This window comes from Cricetulus griseus, chromosome 2 (genome assembly GCF_003668045.3).
Source record: "Cricetulus griseus strain 17A/GY chromosome 2, alternate assembly CriGri-PICRH-1.0, whole genome shotgun sequence".
Lineage (NCBI taxonomy): Eukaryota > Metazoa > Chordata > Mammalia > Rodentia > Cricetidae > Cricetulus > Cricetulus griseus.
In genome coordinates this window covers 279,819,055-279,840,154 of record NC_048595.1, presented here as the reverse complement: position 1 = coordinate 279,840,154, position 21,100 = coordinate 279,819,055, and the positions used below count along the sequence as shown (strand labels likewise).

At 41.7% G+C, this 21,100-nt stretch overlaps 1 protein-coding gene across 1 annotated transcript in view; it reads right to left on the bottom strand.

Annotated features, from left to right (window-relative positions):
* Nucleotides 1-21,100, bottom strand: part of Ust (uronyl 2-sulfotransferase) — a 265,029-nt gene that overhangs the window by 105,153 nt on the left and 138,776 nt on the right. Inside the window, exon 3 of the mRNA XM_027402046.2 lies at nt 1,132-1,287. Coding sequence (XP_027257847.1) covers nt 1,132-1,287 — 156 coding nt within the window. The remainder of the gene's footprint in view (nt 1-1,131; nt 1,288-21,100) is intronic.

The following is a 21,100-nucleotide window of genomic DNA, read 5'->3' as shown; positions in this document are numbered from 1 at the left end:
AGTAAACATGTCACTGGGCGTGGGCTTTGAAGTTTCATAGCCTGGTTTTACTGTCTGTTTCCAGACTGCCACTCCCATGCCTCTGCCATTGTGCCTTCTCTGCAATGATGTGACTATCCTCTCTGCAATTATAAACCAAAGTAAGTGTAAGCTAACAATACACCCCTCTTCCTTTTATTTATTATGTATACAGTGTTCTGCCTGCATGTATGCCTGCTGGCCAGAAGAAGGCACCAGATCTCATTACAGAAGGTTGTGAGCAACCATGTGGTTGTTGGGAATTGAACTCAGGACCTCTGGAAGAGCAAACAGTGCTTTTAACCACTGAACCATCTCTCCAGCTACCTTTTCTCCCTTTTAAGTTGCTTTGGTTGGGATATTTTATCAGGAGAGAAACTAATAACCAGGTTAACAACAAACTTTATCTAGCAAAACAACCATTGAGAATATATCACCCACGTCTCCTACACCAGCAGCTCCATGGATATAGTTGTCCTTATATCTCCAGGGGTTTACAAAAGAGGACAAGCCTTCGGAGCTTTCCAGCAGACAACAGTACTGCCATCCTATCACACACATGTCCATCTCTGTGTGTAGCTATTCTGGGGGTAAAAAGGCTCTGCAAAAGTAGGGGATTCTTTTGCTTCTACTTAATATAACAAATGTTGCTTTGGGAAGCTAGAAGCCTCTGAGCTTATTACAAGGAGACCCTTATACTGCATCAGCCAACCAGATTTCCTCACAAAGAAGGTTTGCTCTTTACTATGAAGACTTAGCTACAGATGAAGAAATGCAAAGGAATAAATACTGAAAGAAAAATTTCTCATTTAACTCCAAAGGTGTTAGTATTATTTATTTAATTCACTGGTTTAAAGATTTTGAGAGTATGTGTTACCTATCTTAGCAAAATAGATCATGGCTAACATACACAATCCATCAGACCTGACAGAAGTATCCAATTATGAATGAAGGCTTCCTGGGTTTCCGATTTCCTGCACAAGTCCTACCTTACATTTCCTTCTATGCCCCGACAAAAAATACAGCATACAATTAAACCTTTGGAGTTGATGGATATGAATTCAGTAAGGCACCCACTAATTACGTGACTTAACCATGGGGAAGTCAACTTACTTGCTCATTTTTAGTAAGCCTGGTTTTGTTGTGAATGTCTGACGTGACCAAATTGAACCCGTGCTTCTCTGACAAGATTCTCAGAAGCAAGACCACGGTGCGACTCCCACACTTGCCAACTCTGTTGTACACCACCTGGCTGGGGAAAGGAAGGACCTGGAAGGAGAACAAGAGACTTGGGTGAAAATGCAAGTCTTCCCACAATGTGACAACACAGAATGTTGGACGTGTAAATGAGAAGGGTCTCCATCAAGTGGAAGAAAGAGCAGAAGCAAGGAGCTACAGTGCAGATATAGCCCTCCTAATACCTTCAGAGATATAGCTGATCTCCCACACTCATTCAGACTTGATACTGATCACGTTTCACGACATCTATAAAGACTCATCATGAACTGGCCTTGAAAGCACAACATGGCGGTACATGATTCAGTATTTTTTTTTTTTTTTTGCAAGCATGCTTTATCAGACCAGTTTAATCAAGGGAAACATAGTGACATTAAAGACTGATGTCTGGGTGGATGTGGCACAAGCCTTGAATCCCAGCACCTGGGAGGCAGAAGCAGGTGATCTCGGTGCGTTCCAGGCCAGCCACTCTGTTGGTCTAACAGAGTGAGTTCCAGGACAGCTAGAGCTACAGAGTGAGACCTTGTTTCAGGAAACCATAGCAAAAATGCTGTGGCACTCATATATCATAAAATCAAACTTATAAACAAAACAATTTAAGGAATTTTTTTTTTAGTAGATCCCCCATTATAAAAGCATCCCTACCACCAAGTCCCAGGAAAGTGTTATGACTAGCTGAAGTCCCTCGTACCTGTTAGCAATCATTTCAATTTCCCACACTATGCCAAACTCCTGGAACCATTGACATACTTTCTGTCTCATGGTAATACTCAGAGGGTTCTAGAGAAATCATGTAAATGAGATGAAACACGTGTGTTTATGTCTGACTTTTACTTAGTAGAACACATCCTGGTGTCAGCAGTGCCATAGAAAGGCTCAATCATCTTACAGGGCTGGGTGCTACAAACTGGACTCTTCTTACATATCAGTTGGCAGACACATGGGTCATGTTTCATAGCAACACTGCTATGGGGATGTGTGTACCTGATTTTGTGTGGGGAAGTGTTTCAAATCCTCTTATATGCATGCCTACAAGTGGAGCTGCTGGACCTACAGCAACTTAATGTCTAATGTTTTGTGCAACTGCCAAACTGTTTTCAATACAGCTGCACTGCTTTATATTCCCATCAGCAAAGTACAAGCATTCCAGTTTCCCCACATCCTTGCCAATCTTTGTAACTGCCTGTTTTGTGTTTTTATTTTTTATTACGAACATCCCAGTGGTGTGAAGTGATATCTCGTTGTGGTTTTAAGTTATATTTCCCCAGTGACCAATAAGGTTGACCGTGTGTGTGTGTGTGTGTGTGTGTGTGTGTGTGTGTGTGTGTGTGTGTGTGTGTGTTGGCCACTTTCTATTCCCTTTGTAGAAAGGTATAAAGTTTTTACATTGTCAAATTGACTGCCTTTTAATTGATCCATTTATAGAGTGTTGCATTCATATTATCTCTTTATTCATAGAGAAATGAACTGCATTTTTTCTCATCCTCTGGATTGTCTTTTCACTTTAATGACAGGTTCCTCAGAAGTCTAAAAGTTTAAGTTTTGGGTGAATCCAACTTTATTTTGGCTACTTGTGCTCTGAGACCTGTCTAAGACAACCCTGTAAGATACAGAGCTGTTTTCTTCTCAGGGTTTTACACGTCAGCCCTAATAATTTAGATCTTTGATCCACTGTGAGTCCATTCTTTGTATCACATTAGTCCAGGCCTAGTAATATACACTTTCAGGCAGCTATCAAGTTGTCCTAGCAACATTTAGTGACTGGCTATCTCTTTTTTTTCTATCAGCTTTACCAAAAATCTACTGTGCTGTCAATCTGTGTTCATCCGGGGCATGACCTAACAGTTGTCATCAGGACAACTTTTGATAAAGTTTTGAAATCACAAAGGGTGAGTTCCTTCAGCTTTGTTCCTTGATTGTTCAAGAACAGATTTTGGTCATTGTGGGTCCCTTAAATCCCCAAAGGGAATGTCCAAAGTAATTTTATAATCACCTTTCTGCCAAAACAAACAAACAAACAAATAAACAAAACCAAAACATACCCCAGGTAACTCCAGTTTTAATAGCAATTCCATTTAATGCACAGAACAGCTGGGGGATGATTGCTATCCTAACGATATTGTCTTCCATTCATGAACACACATTGCTTTTCTACTGATTTCATTCTTTAATTTGTTTCACGGATATAATGTTCAGTGGAAAACCTTTATAGTCTCAATTTATTCTTTTTGATGTTTCATGGGTGGAATTATTTCCTTAATTTTATTTTTGGATGGTCCATTACCAGGAATACAGCTAATCTCTGCATATTGATCTTGAATCCTGTGTCATCTTGCTAATTCATTAATGGCTCTATTGATTTCTTCCATCTTTACTTGGGAAATTCTGCATATAAGATGATGACGTTTTCAGAGATAACTTCATCTTTTCCAACAAGACTTTCTCTGTTGTCTCTCTCTTTCCTAATGACCCAGCGATGATGACCTTGTTTGACTCCAGAAGCATTGTAAAAAGCACCTATGATTAAATATTTATACCCCAACCTATGATTAAATATTTATTTCCATCTTGAATGACCAGCATTGTGCACTAATTGATGAACCATAATCAAAAGTTTCATTCAGAATCTTTCCATAACAGAAGATTGTAAGAAAACCCAAAGGAAAATAACACAGCACAGCACAAAAGTCACAGACAAACATACTTAAAAGTCACCTCTGAACCTACAGAGTAAATTATTGAATTGAAATAGATTACAGATATGAACATAGAAACAGCCATAATATCTCCATCATTCACTTAGGGACCAGTCACATGCTATTATGACACAATTCTTCCCATTCCTATTAATCTCTTATATTCTCATTGTTAGGGCCAGTCTTCTGGCCTTCTGTGATATGTCCTCACACTGCCTAAAGTGCGTCTTGTATATGCAAAGAGCTTCGGCAGATGTTGACCATGTCTTGGCCACTCTATTGAATTTAATGTGGTATCTAATGCTTATAGAGTGATTCTGCTAAAACTTGAAATCAAGAAAAATCTTCAAATACCAATAATCTTCCTAAGAAAATACTAACAAAAGTTACCAGGGTAAAAAAGATGGTCACAATAATAGGTCTTTACTTAGAATATTATTGGTGAGAACCCTTCCCCAAAGTCTGTCCTCTGGTAACGATGGCAACCTAGATATTTAGAGAGATCATTCATGTTTGCAGGTATGAGTATGAGTCAAGGAGCATGGCCTAGGATGTCAAGTTTAGGATGAAAATGTCAATATAGAATCGGTTACTTGGTCCTCCAGTATGACCAGGTTAGGCACTGACTGCTGCCCTGACAGCTGCCCATATAAACATGTGGTTCAATTTCTCTGTAGAAAATAATTGTTTGAGGCTGGTGAGATGGCTCAGCAGACCAAGGCAGTTGCTTCTAATCCTGAAAACTTGAGTGTAAGCCCAGTGACACACACGGTGGAAGGAAAGAAGGACCAACTCCTGAAAATTGTCCTCTGACTTCCACACAGATGACATGGGTACCTTTTCCCACACACATAATAAATAACTGTAAAAGATAAAAGGAAAGAAATTACTTGAAAATTAGTCTTTCCCTCTAGAGCCCATCTTGTAACACAATAGCAATCACTGAAGACAATTGTTACATCTGCATCTGTAACATAGAAGCTAGGAGTTTAGATGCAAATAAGTAACCTATGCCAGCACTGCCAATATGTCTAGGCAGGGCTAAAGGTAGAAGTGGGGCACTTAGGTGAAAGTATTCTTTCTCCTGAATTGCTTGGAGACCTGATATGGAACCACACTGACTACCCTACTGCTTCCTTTTGATAATAATTACTTTTAACTTAGTGATGAGTTAGTCTTTAAAACTGTTAACACAACTCTTTCATTAGTGTTGTGGGAAGTCTCAAATAATAGTCATTGTGATTGTTTGAAAGAAAATGACTACCAAAGGGAGTGACACTATTGGGAGGTGTGGCTTGTTGGAGTAGGTGTGGTCTTATTGGAGGAAGTGTGTCACTGTGGAGGCAGGCTTTGAGGCCTCAAACATGCTCAAGCCACATTCAGTGAATCAGTTCACTTCCTGTTGCCTGCACAAGATGTAGAACATTTAGCTATCTCTCTAGCACCATGTCTGCCTGCAGGCCACCATGTCCCACCATGTTGATAATGGAATGAACCTCTGAACTGTAAGCCAACCAATTAAATGTTTTCTTTTATAAGAGTTGCTGTGATCATGGTGTCTCTTTGCAGCAATAGAAACCCTAAGACAGTCATAAATATTTCTGATTATAAGAGATGCTTACATAAGAACAAAAACACCTGCACCATAACTGAATCTATATCTACAACAATTGGGGGGAAAAGGTGTCTTGGGACACTGTCCTTCATGCATAACTTGATAACTGTCCTCTGGAACTATCTCTGAACAAGGTTAGGCCTGTTAACTTTGCATCACGGAGAAGGGGCTCATGTGGCTCCATGGCCACCCCTCATCACAGTTCAAGATTATTAGGAGAGAGGTTTCCCTTGCCCTCCCCGAGATTATATGCAGTTATGGGCTACTAGGGAAAAGGTCTCAGGAGGTCCTGTCTCTTCCTGTAGAAGTTTTAGGCAGTTAACATTTGCTGGGGGATTGAGAGGCATCACAAGGCCATAACTTCCCCCTGAGGATGTGTAGACAGCTAACCTTTGCCTGGGGGATTTTTTCCCTAAGTGGTGTAGTTGCCTTTAAGATGCCTAAGATCCTGTAATTAATCTCAGTTGAACTCATTGTTTCACCAAGCTAGACTCCAGTGAAATCCTTTCTGTGGTCTGTCACTGGTATCCCATCAGGGATTTGTCTCCCTTCTCTAGGAAAAGTTCTCCAAACAAAGGGAAAACACAACATTCTCACTGTGACTATTTCCACCTAACACTGATAATGGAGTAATATAATGGGAATTGGGGAACGCATCATCCCATAGGCTTCTCAAATCACATTATGACCTTCAAAGACACACTATGATAACACCACCACACACAAACCTCTCTCGAGTTCCAATCGTTTTCCAAACAGCCTAGGAGAAGCACTGAGGATGGGCCAGCGAGGCAGGCTGAATCAACATGTTGGTTTTGGACATTGTTAAAGTGAATAGTAAGAAACTGATTCATAACTGCTTTAGGGAGAAATGCAGATTTGCTTCTGAATCTCTGCTTTTAAAGTCAGTCTTGCCATGATTTGAAGGGTATTGTTTGGAAAGATGATGGAAAGGAACTAGAAGACTGATCCTGTCTTGGCCCCTGTGCTGTGCTAAATGGTTTGAATTCATTTTTTAAGAATTTCATACTGGAGCACTGCTTTTTAATTGTTTCTTCCTTTCCTTTCCCATCTCCAGTCCTTCTCATATTTCTTTCACCCCCTCTCAAATTCATTACTTCTTCTTTATTATTGTTTACAATGTACATGTGCATGTTTATACACACATATGAATTCACTGAGTACATTTAGTGTTGCTCCTGTGCACATGTGTTTTGGGCTGACCACTTGGGATTGGATGATCTATCAGGAAGCTCATTCCTGAGAGGAAAGATGATACCCCCTCTCTCAATAGCCAGCGATTGACTGTAGCTAACCTTTCTAATCCTCACTGACAATGGCACATCAAATGGCCTCGTTGTCTTTTAATCTAGCTGTGCATTTCTCTAGGAGCTTATGCAGTCGAACAGGTGAAGTAAGAATATTGACTTCTATGTCCCTCCCCCGTGCACTGTCCTCTTCTCCACAGACCACATAGTCCCTAGAACAATGGGGTCCCAGGTTTAGGAGCAACTCAGAATAATGCCTGCATTCCAACCCCTGAGCCAGCACTGCCACCCACTACAATCCAATCCTGTTTCGGTTGGGTAGAACTCTCCCATCTCCTTGTCATTTCAGTCTCTCAAAAATTCCTGTGTGAGTCAGATTATATCTAGATGAATGAAACGAAGCTCAGCGAGATCAGTTGCCATTCCCAAGGTCACAGATCTCAAAAGTCCCATAAACAACCAAAACCTGACTCTCAGCTTTCTGATCTGGTGCAGGACCTCTTGGCTGTACCATCAAATCAGAAGGCAAAGGAAGCCTTTTCTGCAGCAGAAATACTGTTTCTTTTCTTGGGTTTTGCATGTGGCAAACCTCATTAAGCAGGCTGTTATTCAACAGTCCTACCACAGTCACCAAAGGCAACATTACTCAGGTGTTACCTGGCTACATAAGTGGAACTGACAGAAGTTGATTAGACTTTTCCTCCATCCATGGGACTCGTTCTGAGGAATGAATGAAACCTCAGTGTCAACACTACTAATGAGAGTAGGTAGCGGGATGAGCCTCTACATTGCTCCTTCCCCTGTGATACCCTTGTCAGTGACGTGCACAGCTGCCTAGGAGAGTATGAAAGTCTTCCACAAGAAGAGGAGAACAACAAGAAACAGTGATTTGTGAGGGAATGTGTATGAAATCCCTCATGTGCTTGAAGAGACAAGCAACTCTCTTCAAATGAGACACTTAATGACTGTGAAGATATACTAACCCATGGACCCCATTTTCACCAGTAGGTGTTTGCCAATCGTCTGGTAGGGAATCTGCATCCCTCACTCTTTTGAAGGGTTCTAGTAAGCTCTGTGCATAAGTTCTGAATTCACACTCTTACTCTGGGTGCCCCCATGGAGAAGTATCCACCAAAAGCCTCCATTGTTGCCACCTCAAATAATTCCTCAAGTTTGACTAGTATGGGTATATGAATGTTATGTCTGTGGTTTCTATTTCATGGCCAATTTGTAAAAGTGAAGGAGCCTCCAAAATATTTCCCTCTATGAATTATGTATTTTTATGTTTCTGCCTTGTAAGTTCTGCAAATGCCACAACCCCCCAGAGCCTGACAGGCCCGTGTGGAACATGCCAAATAAACAGAAGGCCTTCCAACTCCTGAGCGCAGCAGTAAGTACCACCAGATGACAGCCCCAAGTTCAACGGCTTATCCCCTGCTGGAGGTGGGGGGAGAGGAAAGGGCTTTGAGAAAGTCTTGGTCTAGGTCAAGACTTCAATGGTCTTTGATGATAGGACTCTTCTAGGGGTTTGTATTCTTGAAGAATCAATGCCAATGCTATGCTTAAGTGCCTGCAGAATAGCATTTAATATAATATGTGGCTTTGAAATGGCTGCATATTCTAATTCTTTGTAGAACTTTTAAAAATGCTGGTATTTATCACCCGTACTTGGATTCACTGAATGAGATAGTTTATGACAGTGGTTCTCAACCTGTGCATTATGATCCTTTCACAGGGTCGCCTAAAATCATCGGGAAACACAGATATTTACATTATGATTCATAACAGTAGCAAAACTACGGTTATGAAGTAGCAACAAAAATAAACTTCATGGTTGGGGGTCACCACAACATGAGAAACTGTATTAAAGGGTGCAGTATTAGGAAAGTGGAGAACCTCTGGTTTAGGATAAGGATTGGGAATTCTAAATGGCTCCCAGGAGCCTTTGCTTCCTGTGTCAAATGATTTAAAAGGTTCCCTATAGCCTCAAAGATGAAAGTAGGTTTAAAAAAAAAAAAGTTGCCTGCATGATCCCAGCCAGGCCTGGAGAGCTGTGTCTCACTTGGTAAGGGTTTCTATTGCTGTGGCAGAACATCATGACTAAAAACCAAGTTGGGGAGGAAAGGGTTTATTTGGCTTACACTCCAGCATTGGTGTTCATCACTGAGGGAAACTCAGGACAGGAACTCAAGCAGGACTGGAACCTGGAGGCGGGAGCTGATGCAGAGGCCATGAGGAGGGCTGCTTATTGACTTGCTTCCCCTGGCTTGCTCAGCCTGCTTTCTTATAGAACTGAGGGCCACCAGGCCACCAGGCCAGGGATGGCACCACCCACCCCCCATTGATAACTAATTGAGAAAATGCTCTACAGCTGGATCTCACGGAGACATTTCCTCAATTGAGGCTCTTTTCTCTCTGATGACTCTAGCTTGTGCCAAGTGGACAAAACCAGCCAGTACATGGCCTCTCCTTGAGTTGACAGCCATGATTCATCAGAGCATGTGTTACATACATTAAACATGCCTTGATGAATGTCTACTCACCCAGATGAGCTAGAGAGCAGGTGTGCTGGTTAACTGAATGTGTAGTTAACTGAAATTCTCATCAAACACTGTCATAGTGTTAGCCCTTGAAAGCCAACATTACACTGAGCAGGAACAGACTTTCCTCAATGAATAAAATTGTACTTGGTGACTTTCCAGAATTTCTACTTCATAGTTAAAAACATACCAAAGTGAGGACAGACACAGCCCGGACTTGTTGAGTCTGGATTTATTCCTGTTATGCCCAGCCCACAGGACTTTGAGAGCAGTTCAAACCCACTAAGCTAATCCTCATTTTAAAGTTTCCCATAATACCATGGTGCTAGCAACTGCACACCTTCAAGACTAGGTTTTCTTTATCTATAAAAGGGAAGGGCTGCATTACCACCCAGTAAATTACCTCTGACACTAATAAGTTATTATGTTAAATCTGTTATTTTTATTAATCCATGTACTAGAAGTGCTTGGAAAATGGCCTCCTCCATGAGGACTAGCTCTCATGATAGGGAGAAGAATAATTGGCCCTACACATCTCTGAAGCTTACAAATCACAACAATGACCAGCCCAGCAAGATATAACCAATGGCACAATAGTGGCTCTTTTATCTTTGGGGTAACCAACAATTGGACTTAAGGCCTCATGAATGGGAAATTCATGCCTGGTACTGTTAACCTAGCTATCTACCCATGGCTGGAGAGGTTACAGACACAAGAGGAGAACCTACTATTGCCACTCTCCTAAACTAATATAATTTCTAGATATGCTCTGAATACTTACTTATACTTACTTATACCCACAGACAGGTGAAGCTCGCTCTCACACTTCATCCAAGAAACCTTTTTATACAACAGATGGAAACTGCTACAAAGACCTATAATTGGTCAAAATTCAGAATATATGTGGCAGTGGGGTGCCTAGCCCCATTTGGTACATCTGCCATTCAACCCACATACCTAAGGCTTGGGGAATATCAAGGAAGGGTGTGTGGAATGATGATTAAAATCAGAGGACCAGGATGCCTGCTGCAAGAAACTATCCTCTGGACACGCTGGGGTAATTGCACTCATGATACTTCAACAATATGATTGCTTGAACTACACCCGCATCAAATCAATACCAGTTGACATGCCAGCTTGAATGGGGGTAAATTTCACAAGGTTTCATCACAGATGAAGAGCTGCAAGGCTTCTGAGAGAGGAAGACTAGGTTTTCTCTAGGGACTTCCCCAAAGACTGTCTAACTTAGTAGTCCTCCCTGATACATGCACATATAGGCAATGCTAAATTGTGTGTGTGTGTAGCAATGATAATCATGTGTGTGTGTTGTGTGTATGTGTGTGTGTTGTGTGTATGTGTATGTGTGTGTGTGTGGTGTGTGTGTGTGTAGCGATGATAATCGTGTGTGTGTCTTATGTGAGTATGTGTGTCTATAGCAATGATAGCTGTGTGTGTGTGGTGTGTATGTGTGTGTGTATGAGTGTGTGTGTAGCAATGATAATCATGTGTGTGTGTTTATGTATGTGTTGTGTGTATGTGTTTGTTGTATGTGTATGTGTGTGTGTGTTGTGGATGTATGTGTGTGTGTGTGAGTGTATATGTGTGTGTGTGGTGTGTGTATGAGTGCACGTGTAGCAATGATAATAATGTGTGTGTATGTGTGTGTTGTGTGTGTATGTGTGCATATGTGTGTCTGTAGCAATGATAGCTGTGTGTGTGGTGTGTATGTATGTGTGTATGAATGTATGTGTAGCAATGATAATCGTGTATGTGTGTGTGTGTGTGTGTGTGTGTGGTGTGTATGTGTGTATCAATGATAATCATGTGTGTGTGTTGTGTGTGTTATGTGTGTGTAGCAATGATAATTATATGTGGTGTGTTTGTGTGTGTGTGTGTGTGTGTGTGTGTGTGTGTAGCAATGATAATCTGTGTATTGTGTGTGTCAATGATAATCAAAGAAGAGGCCATAAATTTGGGATTGAGTGGGAAGAACAGAAAAGGAGATGCAGGGGGAGGGAGGGACATGGATGATGTAGATACAGTGTTTGTGTGCAAAGTTCTCAAAAAGATTCTAATCACTACTAGATTTTGCCATGATTTACTATGAAATATATTTGAACTAGAAATGTGTATTCAAACAGAAAAAGACTCAAGTTCCAGTAATTTATGCCGATAACCTGGGTTCCAGCCTCACTGGTTTGCATACTACTATTTTGAAAGTATAGGCATTTTTCTAGCTGTCTTATTCTTGTTTGATCTTGCCCTGTAATACATCTACTATATATCTTATCTAATTATTTCAATCTTAATCAGCTCCTTGACCTACTTAAGATTAGCACTAAGGCTTCCAGAACTCAGGACTGATACAAACTGGCCTCTGACCATCAGTGGACACATGCCACATTCTCTCCAGTATATATATATATATATATATATATATATATATATATATATATATTCTCATCACCAATACCACTCCTACCCTCTGGGTGCCTTTCCTCCCTTCTTAAAGAGGAAACACAGAAGGCCCATTTAAGAATCCCATTTCCTCTGGGTACATGACCCTTGGATACAACACTCCTCCCAGTCACAAGTCTGAAATGACATCTTTGTGCTCTTCTAATTATTCATTCATAGCCTATCTTCTCTCAGACACTGTGCCAAATCTCAACCTTATGCTTCTCCCTCCCCTGCTTCCAATTACTGCAGTTCTGTGTCTAATGCGATCTATAGAGGATAAAAATAGCTAATAAGTCCATCTGGGTCTCTCTGTGGTGCGCAGTGTAGATAATTAATAATGTCCCTGTCTATTAATAAACAGTTGGGATGAAAATATCAAGTGTGTTTATCTTTATAAAGTAGTTCTTTTGATTGTCTTCTAAAACTAGAAGGAAGTCTATGAATTTTTGTCTAATTTGTAGTGTTAAATAAGGAAAAGTATAGCAAAGCAGTAAGTTTCCTGGATTACTAAAGGCCTGAAATGTTTGTGTTCTCTGTGTTTTGTTACTCTAGGTGGTTGAGTGAATTTGAAAGAGTGACTTTGAACAAGCCCTTTAGTTCAAAGTTTTCCAGGGTGTACATGGCATTAGTGAACCCGAGAACCTACAGTTTCCTTCCTGTTTATATCCATGTTAAGAAGCCAGGGCTAGACAGTGTTGATAGATATTCAGGGGTTTGTCTGTATGAATCGTGCACTTCTAAATATTCATTGCATTCTGGTTTACCTAATGTCTTCATCTCTGTCATTTACGGCATTGTCACTTTACCACCACCATCAAATAAAAAAGCCACTTTCATAAGGAGACAGAGGCAAAATTTTTTGGATGTGATGATAAAGCCCCCACCATTGGAGTTTCTGAGTGTTCTTCATTGTTCAGTTTCATGAAGAATTCATTTCTCAAATGACATTAAATGAGTGCCTTCAATACTTTGGGCAAGAAGATGGATACTGGCAAAGTTAAATTAATGAACATGCAGAAAATTTGCATATTTAAAGAGGAACATTCATTCTGAATTATGAATCACCCTCTGATTCTTTCCTTGGCCAGCACACAAATCACAGACAAAAAGAAGTACACCAAAACAGTATCACAATTACAAAAATCCAGACAGCTCAGTCAAGAGAAACTGTGCCTGTGGCGTATTAAGGACAATAAAGGCCACTCACTATACCTATGAGGCACAAGGAACAGGGAAGAGTGCAAAATGGGAGAGTCTTCTTGGAGGAATATTCCCAAATGCTTCTGGGGATTTAGACTTTTTTTTGCATATATCTAGTGGGGCGGGGAGGGGGTACTGATAAGCCTGTGCTTGGCAGCCTCTCTCCTTTCTCAGCCCTTCAAACCCTCTTTGTGGTTTTCACTACCAACACTACATGGTGAAACCCAGAAGAGCTGGGCGGCTGTGTGCAAGCAAGTTCATCTTCCAGTGTACCTGCCTGTGTGTTGGATTTACTGATGATCATCAAGTCGTGTGAGCCCCACTATACCTCGGTGACTCTAAATTCCAGCCACTTCTGTTACTTTCTTGTATGTTGTGCATTCAATCATACATCAGTTCTCATGATACAAAACTTGGGTATGAGAGCCTCACATTTCTAGGGGTGGTGGAGGAAGCCTCGGTGTCCTCATTTGAAGTTGTTCCATTTTTGGTGTTAATTCAATGGGGTCTTTGCATTGACTTTTGGGTCAGAATCTGTAACTTTGGAAATGCATCTGGTCAGATGATCTTACAAGACTCACACAATTGGCCTGGCTCTGTTGAGATCTTTAGCACATCACTTAATCACACGCACCTCCAAATTAAACTTACCTAATGAGATGCCTTCTTGTATATGGACTCCTGCGATTTAAGTCTACTCTTAAAGCTTTGCTTCTTTACTGCTGTCTCGTTTCTAATTATAGCTTTATCCCCCAAGTCTAATCTAAAAGCTCATTTACTACATTGAAATGAGAAGCATTGGTTATTGATGGATTCCATAATTTATATCAGGTATTGTTGGCAAAGGACAACCATTCAATTCCGAATAGTCTCCTCTGGAAACTGGGGGAGAAACAGTCAATCATCCTTAATACAATCTTCACAAGAGAACACTGCCCTCATTGTTAAGAGCACAAAGCGGGGGGGAGGGGAGGGACACGGACGGGACAGCCACTATTGGCTATCACTCCTCTCTCCCATCAGAGTACTTTGCAGATTTTTTTATTTGAATTAGAAACAAGATTGTTTTACATGACAATCCCAGTTCCCTTCTCCCTCCTGTCCTCCCCTACCACACCTCCCCCCCCACAACTAAAACCCTACCTATGACATATCCTTTCTGCTCCCCCTGGATGGTGAGGCCTTCCGATCAGAGCACTTTGTAAACACAGTAAAACTCAGAGCTCACCTACATCGATGGTTGTGAACCCACCATCATTTTCCATGAAAATGTCTCAATCACATTCTGGTTTCTTGAGTGTGAATTTGCAGCAAGAAACTTATTCTTGGACTCAACTCGTCATTGCTTAAATTCCATAGCTAACCTTAAAGTTTTTATAACATAACCCATACTTTAAAATAATATGGCAGATTGGCAGTGGAATGGTTTCTAACCAATCATGCCTCCTTCAGTTACGAACAACATCACCTCCTTCTCCATGGACCCCTGAGTTTAGCCATATGGCTTCCTATTGGCTGATGAGGTATTAGTAAGTACCCCCACAAACATGCTGGGACATGACTCCTCATGTCTCTGCAGCCCACTACTATGAAAGGTTGGGCCAACCTCCAAAAGAGACAACATGAAATATTGAGTATTCTTCGATCAAACTCAATAAATAGGCATGGAGTTCTTGCTAAATGCCAGTCACCTGGTTAGTAACAAGCAGTTAACTGAACTATAGTTATTCCACTGTCTGTCTCCAACTAGACTGTAGATCTCATGGCTGCACTAGCCACATCTGCTTTCTTCCTCTTGTTATTTTTACTGCTCGGCTCAGTAGCCACCACATAATAAATCACTGAATGAATAGTCTCCTGCCCTGTATGAAGTTGCAGTTTAACCAAAGAAACAAACACTCACACCAAAGCCACTTACTCTGACACCCCATGGTTTAGAGATGGGAATATAATGGTAAAAACAGGAGTGGTGTACTTGGCCTTGGGAGGGTTCAGAGGGGGCGTGGCATATGAATAGACCACGCAGTCACTTCTTTAGGAAGTGCTTTTACTCAGAGCATGGTCCTTCATCCGGGCATGTGCACATGTGCTGGATAACTGAAGCCAGGGCCAAAGCTTGGCCTCTCTGCCTTTGCATACTGTATGTTTCTTTCTGACACTTTAAACTTTGGGTTGGATTCTCAGATCATTTAAGGAGTGTTCATCTAAAAAGACTGGCCACACACATTAATTAAATCTAGATTTACCCAGTCACTCTTCCTTAATCCTAGGCAAAACAAACAAACAAAAAAACACCAGGATAACAGCAGTTTAGATGTTTTCAAGATTTATAGGGCCATCATGATCAACTGATTGTTAGCTGTCAATTTTTACAATATCCTGTCCTAGGCCACTGGGGCAGTGTTTAATAGTCTCCAATTGTCCCAAATATGAGAGTGGACCATCTTAGACTCATCTGGCTCCACTTGGCTTCCCTGTTCTCTGCCTGAGTAGACCACTCTCAGCCCCAGATTATCTCAAGTTCCAGGAATAGTGAGCCTTTGTCTCAGGCAGGATTTCATGGAACAAGATAAGGGATAATTTTCAACCAGATCACTTGATGCACTTAACTACCTGACTACATTGGCTTTGTGGGGGTGGGAGGTGGTGGTGGGGATGCATACTCTTTCCATCCTTGACATAATCCTGGAGTGGCTGCAAACATCTAAAGGCTGAACTCATGTCACTAGCCCCTATGTCTTTCCAGTGTGACCATACTGAATAAACTCCTTTCCAAGCTCACATTACTTCCCCTTCTGGTCTGTTGAGACTGTGGAATCAGGCCTTCAGCTGGGACTCTGGTAATATCTGTAAAACATGCATAGTTTCAAATGCAAGTCATCTGCTTTGCAAAATCTACCGACCCAAGGCTTGCTGGCTTGCAATACGGGGGTCTCTGGCTCTCCATCTAAGCATAGAAAGTCAGCAGACTAACCAAGCATCAGAAACTGGTGAGAACAACTGGCTTAAAGATGGCCGTGGGATCCCATGACTGCCTGACAACTTACCTTCATCTAGCAACACGACAATGCCTTTGCTCATAGATACTCAAAAACCCTGCCCAATTCAAACAACAACTAAATAAAAATTAAACTCGTTGTTTTACAAAACAGAATTTAGGATTCAATCGTTGTTTTTATTCTAAATGGCTCTGTTACTCTCCTACATCAGCACTGTCCTTGAGTCATCTTTTCCTGGGTGCCATCATGGCAGCTGCAGTGTCAACTCTTAATTGCAATATGGCAAAGTTCAGGAGTAGATAAGATCGTCTTTCCTAGATTCTTCCTTTAAGATCTGAAAATCTTACTAACAGGCCCTGTGGAAATTTCTGATTGGACTTCCTTGGCAAGGGTCAATTTCCTCGATGTCCCTTGTATGCATCACTGTAGCATCACCTGCTCTAGCGTAGATGTGCTGACAGCTGGAGAAGGGCAGTGACAGCATACATTCCCCTTTACCAGAAATGACATCACCCCACACAAGGAAAGGAGATGGAGAAGGAGCAACAAGGCCAACTTCAACTGCAAGGTTAGCTTCAGATGCAAAGCTATAATTCATGAGATATTCTTTGCCAGAGATGGTAATAAGATATTTAAATTGTTTTCCCATAGCAGAGGCCCTGCTGGGGCATTCAATTTTGCTATAGTCTTTACTCTAATGCAAAGGCATACCCTTTTCTTTGCATTTCAAACATTTATTATTTAAATGGCCATAGGTGTCATGGGTCTCTGAGAAAAATCGGGCTCTAGGTTTCAAATCATTCCTTGAGTTCCCACAACATATGGACAGGACAGCCCAGGGCTTTTAGCTTAAGATTCTAGAGCTGTGAACAAAAACACCACCAGCAAAGTTCTCATGAGGTGTGACCACTCTCATTCTTCAAGGGCATTCCAAGTCCTTCATGGGACATTCTAGAGTAGTTCATAAATTTGTCCAAAGTAGTTCACTTTGGACAAATACAAGGCAAAGCACATAACAGCCACCGAATGACTGAGTACATAAAAGACACAATGTCATTGGGAATACCGTAATTAATACAGTGGCCAACCATTTTTCCTGAGACAACAACTTGGTTCTCTAAAGTAGAGGAGAAAAGTGCCCTGTGAGACCTTGTTAACAGTAACTAGATAAAGAATAAACTTCTGTTATAAATATACACTGTGGTGGTTTCAATAAGAATGGCCCACCATAGGTTCATATATTTGAATACTTGGATTCCCTGTTGGTGGAACCATTTGGGAAGGATCAAGAGGCATGGCCTTGTTGAATGAGCTGTGTCATGGAGAGCCAGCATTGAGGTCTCTAAATCTTGTTCTATTCCCAGTCTTCCTCCATCTCCCTCTCTATCTCTGTCCTATATTCATTCTCTGAAAATGTGAACTCTCAGCTACTGCTCCAGCACCTAACACCGTGCCTGCCCACCTGCTGCCATGCTCCATGTCGTATTAGTCATGGACTCTACCCCTCTAGGATTGTAATACCATGGTAAACTCTTTCTTCTATAACTTGACTTGGTTATGGTGTCTCTTCTTGGCAACGGAAAAGTAACTAAGACATAACCTCCTGGGCAACCAGTCAACCCTACTAGCCCTGGGGATGGACTCAGTTACAGTAAAGACTCCTTCTGAGGATGAACAAGGTTGACTCAAAACAAAACAACACTTATGCCCTCAAAAAGACAGATGGAGAACCCTTCCAACCTTGTGTCCCTCTCTCCCAGTTTTAATACAAGAACACTGATAGCTTGCATCTGAAGTCAGTAAACAAGTTAGAACCCCGCTCTGTGACTTGTTCCCAAGGCTAAATTCTGTTCTTTCTCCACATTATCGAGAGGATCACAGACATCCCAGGGTGGGAATGCAGTGTAATTTTTCAGGAATTTATAATCTACTCCTTTGAAGTTTCAGAAGAATAATGCTAAGTGAGAGTGAGCACAGGCAGCAAAGGCTTAGTAATCAGCCTAGGACACCATCCCCGCTACTCCACCAGCTGTTAGCTTGGGAGACAACCTACTATACACTCAAATGATTTCTTTTTCTTTTACTTCTTTTTTTGATAGAAAATTTAAGCATTATTATTAGTTGCAAATCCTTTATCTGTATTGTCAATTTCTTGAAAAACAATTTCACTGTCTTTTGAAAAAAAAAGATAAACCAATCTCTCTGTCTCTCACCTCATGTCTCCTCCTCCTCCTCTCCCCCCCCACACAGCTCGCAAAAACAAACTTTAAAAATTGCATGTCATCAATCGTTTGCAAAGCTAACTCCATCAATCTTCTGCCAAAGCTTGGCGGTAGAGACAAGGCACCCATTTCTGCTTGAGAAATCCAACATAAACCTGAATATTTGAAAAATAAGGAGAGGATTTCTTTGAAAATTCCCAAAAGTAACAGAATCAAGCAGGCTGAATCATGGCTGTTTCTCTTACTAAAACTAAAAAAATAAATCCTGGCTCCTTCTCAGTGTAGCCCTGTGTAGGAATTCTGCAATGTGTGGCTAAAAGCAAGGCCATTGTACTATCTTGCCAGCAGCCTTCAAAGGGCTATGGGTTGGGCCGGTTACATCCAGGCCAACCTCCCTCTCAAGAGAGAGGTGGAGAATGGCTGAGGATATGTTTCCTGGAGGAGCTCGAGAGGTAGCTCAGTGGGCAAAGTGTCTGTTGCAAACTGTGAGGACCTGAGTCAGGATTCCCAATGTCTACATAAAAAGCTGGGTTCCAAAGGCTCAAGCCTGTAATTCCACTCCTGGAAGACGGGGGCAGGAGGATCCCAGGGTCTTTCCTGGCCAACCAGTCTGGCTCGAAAGAAAGAAATGACCACAAAATATAAGGTTGAGAGTCATACAGGGAGACATTGGACTTTACCGTTGGCCTATTGCACATGAACACATGAGTGTGTGCATGTGTGTGCACTAGGGCACACACAGAGACTATGGTCTTGCACATGTACAAGCACACATGCACATACACTCTCACACAGAATATGCTCCTGTGCACACACACATACACACACTCACACACAGAGTGTGCTCCTTGCACACACACACACAGTCTCTCTCACACACAAATGCACAGAATATGATCTTGGGCGCACACACACACAAACATACAGTCTCTCTCACACACAGAGAGAGAGACAGAGAGAGAGAGAGAGAGAGAAATATTCCCCTGTACAAAAAAGAAAAAATATTTGAACAAAGCACTGAAGGACAACATACAAAATTAATTTCTATTTCATAAGTGATTTGTCATTTCCTAGACCAGCTGCTCTATAATGTTTATTTTCCTTCATCATCAAAAATACCACTTGAAGGGGCAGGATAGATGGCTCAGCAGGTGAGAGTACTTACTGCACGAGTAAGAGTTCAAATTCTCAGCACCCTCTACAAAGCCAGGCATGGCTATGTGCACTGGAACCCTAGTGAATAGGGGTGTGGACTGAGATAGGATTGGTGGATCTTGCTGGCTTCCTGTCTAGCTTCAGGTTCAGTGAGGCCTATCTGGAGGTAATAAGGTGGATGGTGCTCCTCCTCTGGCCTTGGGATGCACACATGTACACATACCACACACATATACCACATACAGATATACACAAATAAGAAATAAAAATAGATAACATAAGGATTTTACTGTTACCAATATTACTAACTGATGAGGGAACTGAGGCATGTGGATATTACATTTCTTGCCCAGCTGAGACTGGAACCAATCTACTGGCCTTAGAGAAGCCAAGTTCAGTTGCAAGTTGCATAGGTCATGCCCCAGACAAAGGCACCCACAGAAAAGGTGTGAGGAATGAAATCACAGACTACACCATGCTGACCAATCCGTGATCACGAGTGAGCAGCACAGGAGTGGGCAAGGGCTCAGCAAGCCAAGCCACACATACAGGAGGCAGTGTTGGCTGGAAACGGAAGATAACCTATGTCTAGCTCATCCAAAGATCTTTATTCTTAGAGCTGTAACTAAGAATAATGAGGCAGGGACACTGGGATTTTGCTGAGATTTCCTGAGACATAGAACACACCAACAGTGAAATATTAACTCAAGCACTCTCTAAGAAGGTTCTTTGGGATGTGATACCACTTTATACCTACCAGGTAACTGACCCAAGGCGTGAAGAAGAAAAGAGAATGTTGGCAAGAATGTGAAGGCATAGAAACCTTTTTGCACTGTTGGCACATGTGAACTGGTTTGGGTAGACAGCCAAGAAGTGGAAACCCCTCAAATGCTTACTGAATGAAGAACAGGTATCCAAGAGGAAGCATTCTACCCAACAGAGTTCCATTTTGCTGTTTAAGCCACTTGCCAGTGTGGGAAACTTGACAGCATATGCTTAGTGACAGAAAACATAATGGGAAGGCCACGTAGTGTCTGGTTCTGTGCATGTGAAACCACAAGAGAGAAAGTCAACAGGCAAAATTGGGCATCCTAGCACATGGCTTTAATCCTAGCACTCAGGTCAACACAGTGAGTTCCATGACAGCCAGCTACACAGTGAGACCTTGTCTCAACAACAGCAACAACAACAACAACAACAAAAACCTAAACAGAAAACCAAAACTAAAGAAAGGAAGGAAGGAAAGAAGGAAGGAAGAAAGGAAGGAAGGAAAGAAGGAAAGAAGGAAGCATCAGTAGGCTATTGCAAGAGGCTGGGATCAATGGCAGAGCTGTCAATGGAGCAGAGCTGCTTCTTAGAGGCTGGAGAATGGTGACAGTTGCACAATTTCATAGATATCCTAAAGACTGCTTATTTACATATTTTAAATGGGATATTTTCTCAGTACTAAAATGAACTCTTAAAAAAAAACCATGAAGCCACGGTGTGCACTGTGGACATTTACCTTTCTTCCCCACCAGGAGGTCTTCCAAATGCATCCCTTCTCTCTGTTCCCCTACTCTGTTCCCACACACACACACACACACACACACACACACACACACACACACACACACACCCACACCCACACCCACACACACACACACACACACTCATCTGACCTGAGGCTGTATCTCATAGCAGGTGCAGGG